The 13,282-nt window shown below is 41.5% G+C and overlaps 1 protein-coding gene across 6 annotated transcripts in view; it reads right to left on the minus strand.

Annotated features, from left to right (window-relative positions):
* Ripk1 (receptor interacting serine/threonine kinase 1) overlaps nucleotides 1–13,282 on the minus strand; it is a 32,185-nt gene that overhangs the window by 6,407 nt on the left and 12,496 nt on the right. For all 6 annotated transcript variants that reach the window (XM_017600528.3, XM_017600529.2, XM_017600526.2 and 3 more), the window contains 4 exons: nucleotides 12,874–13,023; nucleotides 8,567–8,643; nucleotides 1,918–2,008; nucleotides 437–979 (listed from right to left, as the gene is read on the minus strand). In XM_017600528.3, coding sequence (XP_017456017.1) covers nucleotides 437–979; nucleotides 1,918–2,008; nucleotides 8,567–8,643; nucleotides 12,874–13,023 — 861 coding nt within the window. The remainder of the gene's footprint in view (nucleotides 1–436; nucleotides 980–1,917; nucleotides 2,009–8,566; nucleotides 8,644–12,873; nucleotides 13,024–13,282) is intronic.

A 13,282-nucleotide genomic window follows, 5' to 3' on the forward strand; every position in this document is an offset into this window, starting at 1 on the left:
GCTGAAAAACACCTTTCTTACCACAAATTGTAGTTTATATCTAAATATGAAACAAAAATACCTAAGACTTCTTTCTTAGCCTCAGAAGACAAGAAGCAAAATAAAAGAATTTAAGAAAATATTTCCCATTTATTGGAGTAGCTGGGTCTCTTGAGATTAGTATCTCATGCAGGCTAAAGAAAGATTCCTATCAGGTATAAGGATCTATAATCCACTTGGAGACGTCCATGATGAGTCACAGGTAAACACATAAACACAATTACACACAGACTGGTTTGATGGAGACCGTTTCAACGTGTAAGGCTGTAGCAGCCAGCTACAGGCTCTAAGTAACATACCCTTTGTTCCCATCAATAACTTAGAATCAGTGCTAGTGGTGCTTCATTCTTAAGGGTAAAAAAAGGACAAGATGGGGATTATTAAAAAATTCATTTACCTGGTGGTGCCAAGGAGATGTATGGCATGGTGGGTATGCTTCCTGGTAGGTTGGTCTCAGGCACTGGAGTTTTATAAGCATTATATGATTGGCTTACACTTGGCCCATACCAAACTCCTGTACCTGTAGCTCCAAACCCATGATGATTATATACTCCGTTGTTCCAAAGTGGCACTTTGATTTGGCTGGCTGGCCCTGACAGCTGGTGCGCTGCATTTCCATGACTGGTTGTGCTGGGATAAGGAAGACCTTTTGCTCCTGCACTCTTAACATTCTCATGAACTCTCTGCTGTGCAAAGGGGTCATGGGAGACCCTTCGCTTCCTTTCCTCCTCTCTGTTGTAAGCCTCATTCAGCCTTGGCTGTGATTTTGTCTGTTTTTCCGCAAATATTCCAAAAGCATGATAGCTGGCTTCCTCTTGCAGTTTAGCCTGCACACTGCGCTCATTCTCTTCCTGTGGGTACTCTGGGGAGGAAGAAAACCAGGACTCCTCCACAGGTCCCATTGGGAGTCCCTGGGAACTGTGCAGCGAACCGGGTTGTTCTGTAGCAGAGAAGAAATGATCAGTGTAAAAAGTAAATAACACTTGAGTACTTGTGAACCTGTCCTTGAGTGACATACTGAAAAAGAATCAGGAAAAGCATATCATAGTCCCCTTCCTTTAAGTTTAGTATGTGAGCAGCAGGAACCCTGGCTGTCAAGGAAGTACACAGGAAAATTATCACAAGCAACAAAAGAGAGGGTGTTGCAGGGACAGCTGAGGCAGAAGGGGACTTGCATTGGAATGAGATGGTGACTATCACCTTGAAACCCTGTGGAGTCTAAAACAGCAGTATCTGTGTCCTGTGCACATCCTGGAGAAATGGCTCAACAATTCAGGACACTCTTATTCTTGCTGAGGACTTAGGGCGGTTCACAACAACCTGTAACTAAAGTTCCAGATCTGATGCCCTCTTTTGGCTGCCATGGGCACTGTACACATATGGTACACAGACTCAGACACACACACACACACACACACACACACACACACACACACACACACACACACACACGGCTTGTGGTGTGTGCAGGACTGGATGGGGTTTGGTAATTTGCTCCAGATGAGACGAGATGGCAGTGACCTTGGTATCTCATATTATCTTCCCTTTTGACCTAATAAAAAAGCACCCCTGTGTGAATCTGAGACCAACTTTTCTGCAGTACTCTGGTCTCAAGGATGATGCATCCACATGTGTCCCTGACTTCCTCCTGAATTGTCATTGTCTTTCTGTGAAATACATCAGATCACTTGTGTCAGGACACTATGATTTTGGTGAGCATATAGTTAAAAAGTATTTCTAAGATACGTGACTAGATTCTAGAGGACACATAAATTCTATTAAGTCAGTTGTTTGATCTTATTTTTCTTCTGGTTTTCAGAAGTATTTTAAGGGTAAAGTGAATGAGTGAGTATGCAAATGAATGAATAGGTTCATTACCTGAATTTGACCTGCTTGGAGGTAAGGGCACACAGTCATGCTGCAGAGAAAACATTCTCTTCAAAACTGGGCTTTGACTTGGATATTCTTTCTATAAGTGAGAAGACTCACTTTAGTAACCAGTAGAAAATTATTCTGAAAAGAATCCATCTCTTCACACCATCAAGACATTTCATACAAATTTAATAATCAGTAACATTTTCCCATAAACTAAACATTTTCCCAAGAGCTAAACCAAAAATTCACATAGTTGGAGGACTTATATTTCCTGATTTCAAAAGTTACCACAAAGCTAGCAAAATCAGATACTTACATAAAACAGAAACACAGATAAAAGGTACAGGAAAGGTAGCTTAGAATTACTCTCCACCCCCATTACATGGCTAACTGATGTTTGACCAGGGTAGCTTGGAACATTCAGTGAGGGGAAAACTGGACATCCACATGTAAAAAATTAAGATGGCCCTTATCATATATAAAAATTAACTCAAAATACATCAATAACTCAAATTTAAGGGCTCCAAGTATAATACTCTAAGAAGAAAGTACAGGAGAAATTAGTCATGGCGCTGGTCCCTGCAACAATTTCCTGACAATGACACTGAAAGCACAGCTAATGCTTTCAAATCTCATGCAATCAAGTCAAATTTATGTCACATCAAAATTAAAGCGTGTGCATCAGAAGGAACTATCAAAAGAGTGAAAAGGCAATCCACAGGGTAGGAAAATATTTGAAAATTATATATATTTGATAAGAGAAGAATATTCAGAATATACAAAAAACTTCTACAGCTCAACAACAATAGCAACAACAACTACCACCACCATCCATACCCTACCAATAACCAATTTAGACACTTGCAAAGGGAGGGCTGCAGATATAACCTGATGGTAGAAGACTGCCCAGCACATGCAAGGTCCTGGTAGCCAGGCCCAGGGGTGGGACACATCTGTAAGCCCAGCACATGGGGCAGAGTCAGGTGGACCATGAATTGGAGATAGGCTTTAGGTATTGGTTTGACACTGTCAAAACGAAAACATACAAATACCCCCAAAGTGGAAAAATTGAAGTAGTGTTTCTCCAAAGAAGATATATATATATATAAAATGGGAACTAGCAGCAGCCCAGGAGAGACACTCATCCGCCAGGAAATGCCGCTTCACGTTGAACAGAATGGCTCAAACAGAACACAAAGAGGACGACCATAACATCAAAACAACACGATGGGGGTATAAACTGAACTCCTGTAGATGCTGGTAAAGAATGTGAGTGGTTCTGATGCCCTGGAAAATAGTTTAAAGGCTCCTAAAACTAAAACAGGATGTCTGCACGGTCTGCCCATTCCATTCCTAAGTAAATAGCACAAAGAAGTGGAAGCACACACTAGGCCCCAAAGCCTGTACACCAGTGTTTCCACGGCACCATTCAACAGTAGCTCAAAGGGAGAGATAGCCCTGACATCCACCAAGAGAAGGGTCACAGACAAGTGTGGAACTATCCACCCAGTGGAATATTATTCAGCAACAAAATAAATGACATGGTAAACAAAATGCTTCCACAATGGAAAAACACTGTATGGCTTTATTTCCTGTGGGCTACCTAGAACAGGGAAATTCAGAGACAGAAAAAGACCACCAGAGACTAGGAGAGGGAGAAGTAGGGACTTACTATTTAGTAAGTTGAGTTTGTGTTCGTGATGATAAAACTCTAGAAATGGAAAGTGGTGATATACTTCACATGGCTAGAAAGTCCATTTTACATATATTTTACCAAACACAAAATAGGGGTGGGGATACAGCTTAATCATAGAGTCCTTGCCTAGGGTGCACAAGGTCCTAAGATCAATCCTCAGAATTAGGGGAAGGTGATGAGAGAGATAATTTTCCTCTTCATATAAATAACATTTTTTGTTGAAGAAAATATGAAATGTAGAAAATTATATTTTTCACAGCCTACCAAAGATATAACATTTTTATAACTTTCCTCCAAGATTTTTTCTATTCACATTTGTATTTTCTTCTTAGCAGAATATTAATATTAGTAAGTGGTTCAAAATCATTTCCTGAATAAATGCATTATTTGGAAAGGAATGCCACAGCATATTGTATGTCTACATCTTGTAGAATTTTATATATTGTTTTTAATTATCATGAAATTTAGCTTTAAGTATTGTTTTGTATAAGTCAGGGTCTCACTCTGTAGCCCTATGTTGTTTTAGAACTCAGTTATATAGATCAGGCTGACCTTGAACTTACAGATATCTACTTGCCCCAAGTGTGGGATTAAAGAATGTCACCATGTGTTACCATGCCTAGAATTTTCGTGCATTTTTAAAACATTTTGTGAAAGTGATTTTTATAGTTATTTTTCAATACACAACGTATTTAAGTAAGAGTCTTGAAAATTCCCACAATGTAGAACATGCAGAACCACCTCTGTGTGCTGTTCCCTCCGAACCTCTACCCTGTTCTTTGCGGAGAATTTCATTCAGAGTGGGAGGCACAGCCCTTTCCTCCCTCTTGGCACTGGTGCGCGTGCGCGCGCACGCGCACACACACACACACACACACACACACACACACACACACACACACACACGCACGCACACGCACACACCATTTAATACGAAGGGAATAGCAACAGTGCTGTTGTGTGACTTTTCCTTCTTATTATCAAGTCTTGAAGACCCTGCTGAGTCATCACATTTCATTTTCACCTCTTCTCAATACAGACTGTGTTTGGATCAGTCATGATTTGGGGTCTATTTAAGACGTTCACACTGTTTGCCATTTTTTTACTTGTTAACTAAGGTATAAGCAACTTTTGATAGTTCAAGTTTGCATGTGTATGCTAGGATGGGCTCCTAAGGCTCTAAGTGTCCCTGCACGGGCAGTTTCATAATGCTTTGAACACATATGTGAGGATAGGCTTCTACAATGCCTTACTGGTAATTTAGCTTCCAAGAAACTTCACCAATTGGGATGTCTACTGTTCTGCAATTTTACCAACACTATTATCAGACATTCGAAAATGGTAATCTTAGAGGTGAAAAACTGTAAGTGATTCAATTTGTTTTTCTGTGAGGACAGATACAGTTCAGAGACTTGCTGGTCAGTGATATGGTATTTCTTCCTATTATGATGATGATTCTTGTTTAAAAACATTGTTTTAGATACATCATCTGCTGCCTAGAGTGGTATGCTTGTTTGTTCCTTTTTTTCTCTTTCCCCCATGCCAACTTAAGTTTGTTGCATTGTCTAAAGGACATGGAGGATTTGTCATTAGGACTGTGTCTCTACAGCAGTGGCACTAGGACAGCTACATCTCCAGTGGGCTATCTGCTTCCCTCATCCCGCAACCACCCCAGCGTTTATTTAGTGTTCTTTCAGGTCTTTTAAAAAGTTTCTACATGTTTGCCCATCTATAGACACGCTGTATCATCTGCTCTGGTTTTATTTTGCATTTCCCAGATTACTGGTAGGGTTATATACTTTTCTGATATAGCTACTGGCTGCTTGAGCATTCTCTTTGGTGATCTGTTGACTTCAGTACTTTGTCTGTGCATTTTTGATTTTTCTTTTTCTGTTGTCGTTTTTGAAACAGAGTCCACTGTATAGATTTGGCTAGCCCCAAACTCATAGAGATGTATTTGAGCCTGCCGAGTGTGTGTTTCTATGTCTTGCTTCTGTCCATGATTTGAGGCAGTAGCTTGTCTTTCTGACTTGTAAGATTCCTCTGGGTTCTGTGCTCCTCAGTCTTTAGGGAGAAACAGTAAGGGTTCTAAATCACTGATCCACCTCTTCAGTTACTTTTCAAATGTTTATATATGTTCGTCTTAAAAACGTTCTGTGCTTTTTAAAACTATTGACAGTAGGTGTGATGGTTACTATTCGAAGGAAAATGTGATGGTTAATTTTAACTGTCTACTCTAGAGTCAGCTAGGAAGAGAGTCTCAGTAGGGCACTGTCTACATTAGATTGGCCTGTGGACAAGTCTGTGGGGGATTATTTTGATTACTATGATGACAAGCCCACTGTGTGTGGTGGCACCACTCCTTTGGCAGAGAGAATTATAGAGTGGAGAAAAACAAGAAGAGTGTTAACATGGGTGCATGAATTAATTGTTTTTTGCTCCTGACTGTGGATTATAATGTGACTAGCTGCTTTAAGTTCCTGCTACCTTGACCTTGTAATAATTGACTGAACCTGGAATTGTGGGCCAAATAAACCCTCTTCCCTTTCAGTTGCCTTTGTCAGAGTATTTTATCATAGAAAGAAAATAAGACAGCAGTTGTAACTGCTAAGACAGCAGTTGTTTAGAGGTTATTTGATAAAAAGATTTATATGTTTGTATTAGGTCTTGTATTAAAAATGTGTTTCAAACAGTCAAACTCCTTACTGATTGTTTGGATCTGTTTGCTGTATCAATTAAAGATTGATGTATTCCTAAGCAAGGTTAGGATTTGTCTATTTTTCTCTGAGTTCTATCATTTTTTGATGTGTATGTTTAAGAAAATGTTACCATGGGTATGTCCACATTGAAAGCTACTGTATCTTTCTGTGAACTGAACCTTTTTTTCATTATCAAGCTTATTGTTATTATTATTATTATTATTATTATTATTATTATTCCTGCTTATGGCAATGCTTTTCTCCACTTGATGTCTACCTCGATTATTGTATGTCTCTTTTATAGTGTAAGTATCCCTCTGAAGTCTGGAAACTCTAACTAGTTTCTCTATCTACCTGCCTACTTACTTGGAAATCAGTTTGCTCCCATTGCTTATTTATTGGAGTTTACCTTTCACATCTATGTGTGTGTAATCCTGAGACTGTTATGGTGGCATAGTGACAACTAAGGAGGGAAGGAAGGAAGGAGATAGGAGGAGAGGGAGAAAGAGAGGGAGAGGGAAAGGGAAAGGGAGAAGGAGAGGGAGAGGGAGAGGGAAAGGGAGAGGGAGAGGGGGAGGGGGAGGGAGAGGGAGAGGGAGAGGGAGAGGGAGAGGGAGAGGGAGAGCTGGTGGGTGGAAACTGCACTTTGACATACCTCTCAGACTCCAAAAGCAAATTCTCCACTTCAGTCTTAAATGCTGTTGACTTGACTCAGAGCTTAGTATGAAGTGTAGGTTGATGTCTATATACAGGTGAGGGCTGGCATAAGTTAGGTCAAGGCCATGATTGGACAGTAAAAAAAATAAGGCAGGGACAAAGTTCTTGTAAGGTGGGAGAGAAGGAGAATCAAGATGGAGACAGCGAAGAATGATGGATTTCTGTAGGCAAATTTATCTTATCAAGGTGGGCGGTTTATATCCTCATCAATTGGTTGTGAGTTTATTGTACGGATGAATTGTGGATTGTTGGGTTGAGTGTGTTGAGTCTTAATTTTAATGGTTTGTTGGGAGTTTAGACCATAACTATTAGGCAGCAGATGTTGGGAATGTAAACAGAGCAGCAGCAGATAGTTATGAGAGGGTAGCTGCCACTGGGACCAGGGGGTGGATGCTAGAAATGTGAAGAGTCCACAGGAAGAGAACCGAGAGATAGTAGGTCTCTGTATGAAACTGGCATGGCAGCGACCTGCCTGGGTCAAAGAGTACTTGGGGGCAGCGTGGAGCCGCTGAGATAAATTAGCACTAGTTCCAGTGGCCCCAAGGAGCTGGAACTAGCGAGAGAGACCAACAGGGCACACGAATACCCTTTTTTATTTTTACCACAACACAAAGTACATTGAGAAACCAGCTTTTCTTGAAAGCATGTGTTTGGTTCTCAAATGACTGTTCTCTAGCATTATCTGCTTGCTTCTCTATGACTTCCCTCTCAGCATTAACTTGTGGATTAGTGTTTTTATTTTCATATTCCTTTGACTATCTTTTTTTTTTTTTATCTTTATTAACTCGAGTATTTCTTATCTACATTTCGATTGTCATTCCCTTTTCCGGTTTCTGGGCCAACATCCCCCTAGGCCCTCCCCCTCTATATGGGTGTTCCTCTTCCCATCCTCCCCCCCATTACTGCCCGCTCCCCAACAATCACGTTCACTGGGGGTTCACTGGAAGACCAAGGACTTCCCCTTCCACTGGTGCTTTTATTAGGCTATTCATTGCTACCTATGCAGTTGGAGTCCAGGGTCAGTCCATGTATAGTCCTTTGACTATCTTAATAGACATATTTCTTCTCTTTCTATTTGGGCTCGTGCGTACACACACAAACACACACACACACACACACACACACACACACACACACAGTATGTGTAGTTATTTGCTTGTTTTGTGGTGCTGGAAACAGAACTCAAAGCCTCATGCATAATCTATCACTGAGTCGTATCCCCACAAAGTATTTTATAAATTCCTCAGAATGACTGACCCACTTGTCATACAATTCAGTCTCTTCAAGTGATGCTTTCTTGTTTTTCTTTTGTTTTGTTTGTATTATTTGTTTGTTTCTTTTGTTTTTCTTTTCTTGTTTGTATTGTTTTATATATTTCCCTCTCCTTTTGTGCATGGAGAAATGAGACAACATGATACTTCATATACTTGCTAACTTTGTTTCGTGTTCACCAAGCTAGTTCATTTCAAATCTGCTAGCTTTGATGACTGACAGTGCATTTTGGTATGCTGCTGTTCTGGGCACTTGTCGGATCACTCACCTTTAAACTTGCCACATCCTCTTCTACATATTCTTCAAATTGACTTAAGTAAAAAGGCTTAAATTCTTTTTCAATGCCTGTATGAAAAAAACAGTCCTTTAACTTTTTTATCTTTTGTGCATGTTTTCATGTGTGTGAGTGTGTATGTAGGCCCAAAGACAGCATTAGCCGTCCCTTAGCTGCCATCCACCCTGCTTTTTGAGATAGGGTCTCTTGCTGGTCTAGACCCTGCCAAGGCTAGTCCGCCAGGACAATGAGTGTCTGCCTCCCCAGCATTGGAATTACAAGAACTTATCACCACAACTGGCTTCTCGATGGGAACCTGATTAAATTCAGGTCCTCCTGCTTGCAAGACAGTTTACCAACAAGGCCAACTCACCAGCTCCCCACATTTCTTATTAAAGTGTCAAATATTAATAATCTATTATTTTTAAGTCACTTATCATAGTATGTAGACAAAGCAATGACATTAAGTTTGATGAAGAGACCAGAGCTCAATGCCAGGTAGACACTTTCAGTCCCTGACTTCAGCAGAACAGTGTGCCTTACTCTGGCCACAGCATAGTCCTGATAGTGTGAGGTAATTTCCAAGTTAATAAAGATGACTGAACTCCACATTTTCTATCTCTGGCACTAAGAAGCTAGAGCTACTAGAATGGAGGTGGGCTGGTGCTAGATATGGTAAATTATGCATGTAACCCCAGGCTGAGAAAGAGAGTCTGACACAAGTTCAGGGATGAGTTCCAAGGTAGCCTGCCCTTTACTGAGTGAGGCCTGATCTTAACAAAACAAAACAAAACAGGAAATCTTCAGTTCTAGGAGGATAGGTTAGCAATATTTTCCCTTATTCTTCCATCTAAGTTTAATAAAACATCCTAGATACTATATATAAAACAAACATGGATAATTTGGGAGAAAGAAAGGTAGACAAAGTGGCTTGAACCTCAGGGTCTGTAAAAACACATGGCACTAAGTTCACTGTGCCTCACTCATACATCCCACGGTTAAAGCTGAAAAGCTATCAATCCAGAAATATCATCAGGCACTCACAATAGCAGTAACAAAACAACAACAAAAGCTTTCTTTTCTACCAAAGAACTAAGCATGTGACAGCAGCCTACTAGCACACAAAAAGTTTGATCAATGATCAACTACTAACCAGCTAATGCCACAGAAAACAACCATGATTTTACACCATTCCCACAAACTCAATGGACAGCCTAGACTTCTGGGATAGTTTGAATGAGAATGGCCCCCATAGGTTGATATATTTGAATGCTTGGTCCTCAGTCAGTGGGACTGTTTGGGAAGGATTAGTAGGTGTGGCCTTGTTGGAGGAGGTGTGTCATTCGGTGAAGGCTTCTGAGGTTTCAAAAGCCCAAGACATCCTCAGTTAACTATCTCTGCTTTATGGTTGTGTCTCAAGATATGAGCACCATGCCTGCCTGCTTGCAGTCGTGCTCCTTGTCATGGTAGTCCCAGCCCTCTGCAACTGTAAACCCCAATAAACCCTTCTATAAGTTGTCTTGGTTCTGCTGTCTTATCACAGCAACAGAATAGTAATTAAGACAACCTCCAAACTGGTGAGAGGCTTGTCAATCCCTGCCAGGATGATATAAGAGATCATCAAAGAGGAAGCCAGAACTTTCCTGCCTGAAGCTGGTAACAAGCTCTTACAATACTACAGGTAGCTCTTAAAAATCCCTGAGTCTCCTAATGAAATAAAGGTGTCGTTGGGGCAGAAGCAAGGGGAGTAACAGCCTTAGCACAAAGAACGATCACTAGAAAAGCCATGCCACTGATTGGAGTTGGAATGCTGGGCACCACAGTGTGATGCCTCGGGAGAGAAACTGGAGATTAAGTTCAGTCACTAATGACCAGTGATTTGCTTAACTGTGCCCACACAGTAAAACTCCTACATAAACCCAAACATGGTGGGGTCCAAAGAGTTAGTGAAGAAAAAAGTGCTGAGAGGGAGGCATTGCCTGGAGAGGGTCTGGAGGCGCAGCAATCCCTACCCAAACACCTCTTTCATCTGGTTGTTTCTGAGTTTAATATCCTACAACATGGAGTTATACTTAAGTGCACTATTTCCTGAGCCAGATGAGCCTACTCCCAATCCTGAGATGGGATATGCTGGGCAGAAGCCTGGTGTACTGGCTGTGTTTCAAGCTGGAGTTATCACAGAGAAAATGCCTCCATGAGATTCAGCTGTAAGGCATTTTCTCAATTAGTGATCAAGAAGGGGGAGGGCCCCTTGTGGGGGGTACCATCCCTGGGCTGGTGGTCCTGGGTTCTATAGGAAAGCAACTGAGCAAGCCAGGGGAAGAGAGACAGTAAGTAAAATCTCTCCATGGCCTCTGCATCAGCTCCTGCTTCCTGCTCTGTGGGAGTTCCAGTCCTGACTTCCTTTGGTCTTGAACAGGGGGAAGTGTGAGCTGAATAAACCCTTTCCTCTCCAACTTGTTTCTTGGTCATGATGTTTGTGCAGGAAAAGAAACCCTGAGTAAGACACCTAGGTATGCTATGTGTACAATGTGGGCGATAAGTTCTTAAATGTGGAATCTCATGATAGCCTGCATGGTGTCAGAAGTGTAAATATATGTGGTATCAGAAAAATGACACATGACAATCAAAACAATGGGTAAATAAAAGCCACGGGCTTTCTTTTAGAGATTTTATGAAGATTATGAAGACAGAAGCAAAGCTGCAGCATGGTCTGATGCACCCTACACGTGTAAGGAGAAATGTGTGAGGAGAAAGGGAAGGCTTCCATACTTCAGTCAGGGTGATAAAATGGCAAACTGGAAAAATAAGCCATGCCATATGGATGATGCCTACATGCTTGAAAACCATGTAAAAAACCACTACAGATGACTCAAAGTAGAACTCTAGAACAAGTTTAAGAACCTACAAGAAAATGCTGCAGTTTGAATCTTGAACAACCTTCAATGTATGGCTTGATTCGAAGTTGACAACACTGTCAGGAGTTGTGAGACCTGTAAGAGGTGTGTCTAGTCATGCATGGCAGTGCATTCCTGTAATCACAGCAACCAGAAGGCAGAGGCATGGTATTTCTGTAAATGTGAGGTCAGCTTGGTTTACAAAGTGGGAATGGCTGGAACTCCAGTTCTGTTTTCTCACAGAAATACAACAATATGATGCTGTGTACATTTCTGAGTAGCTCCTATTGTATCTCTGCTTTTCTCCTTTGGCCTACTTCACACTCCTAGGTAGTCTAGGGGATGGGCCAAATGCTCGTGTCTCCTTCCTTTTCCTCAACTGTAGGGCCAGCCTATATGCCAGAATTAATTTCTAAGGATGCCAATAAGGTGCCAACTAAGGAGGCATATAAGTGAAAGAAGCTAGAAATAGTTAGGCCAAGTACTTATCAACAGACGAACACACACTCACAAAAACTATCTACAGAGTAGAATATTTTTCTGCAATAAAAAGTACATTTTGACACATTCTGTCACATGGATGGACCTTAAAGACAGCTGGTAAAATACAACAGATACAAAATAGAAGTATTGTGCAATTTTTGCTTACATGAGATACTTGGTGCAGTCAGAGTCAATAGAATAGTGACTGTTAAGGCTGGAGAGGGGAGAGAGGAAAGGGGAAGTGGAGCTAACACTTCCTGAGCACAGGGTTGTGCTCTAGGCTGAGGGATCTTGGAGATGGATAGTGGTAGGTATTGTTGAAAATGGAATGGACTTCACACCACTAGACAGTATACTTACAAGATGGAAAGCATATGTGCTACAATAACAACGCTAATTCCCCAAACTAAAGAAGGAAATGAAGAAGCCCATGCTTTGTGGAAGGGTAGACCTTTTCATTGACAAGTTGTTTGAAATCTTTCCAGTCAGTTTGAAGCCACAGGTGAAGTGGTACTCAAAGTATGTTCCTAACTGATGGCTGACTCTCCTTACCAACTTCTAGATGTGTCTGTGGGGGTGTGAAGCAGGGAAAGCCCACCCTGAATGTGGGCAGCAGCATCCCATGGGCTGAGACCTTGCACTGAATAAAAGGAGAGAGCAAATGACTGCCAGCATCTATGTCTGCCTCCTTTGTGACTGTAGATGCAGTGTGGCCAGCTGCCTCGGGCTCCAGCTACTGTGACCTCCCACCATGCCATGGTAGACTGTACCCTTGAACTGAGCCAAAATATACCTTTTCCTCGAGTTGCTTTGTCCTCTTTGTCTCAGCAACAGGAAAAGAAACTAAATTACCAGTGTCACCTTGCTGAAGAGTGCCATCCTGTCAGATGCAGCCTAAATAGGCATACAACCCATTCTTACCAAAAAATGTTGGCCTGTCTTCTGGGTTGGTCTGCCAACACCGCTCCATGAGGCTGATGATCTCCCTTGGACAGAACTCAAGGATGTCCTCCACATTTGGCCTGTTCCCAGAGTTTATGCAGACCAAGAACTGCTCAGTACAGATGACATCTGCAAAGAGGGGTGAACTTCAGTTAGGGCTCAGTCCCACTCTGCTCTCAAGCAGGAAGATGACAGGACCTGGATAATGCTGCTATTTTGTCTCTACCTAGGGTATGCTTTTTCCATGGCTGTCTCATTCCATAGAGTAGCAACCTTGTAGCAAGGAGCTGATGTAGTCTACTACAGAATGATAGGATGATGTTTTGACTTTGCAGAAGAAAGACAAAAAATCAGAACAAAGCTACCTTTTCACAGAACAAACAGAATA

This window comes from Rattus norvegicus, chromosome 17 (assembly GCF_036323735.1).
Source record: "Rattus norvegicus strain BN/NHsdMcwi chromosome 17, GRCr8, whole genome shotgun sequence".
Taxonomy (NCBI): domain Eukaryota; kingdom Metazoa; phylum Chordata; class Mammalia; order Rodentia; family Muridae; genus Rattus; species Rattus norvegicus.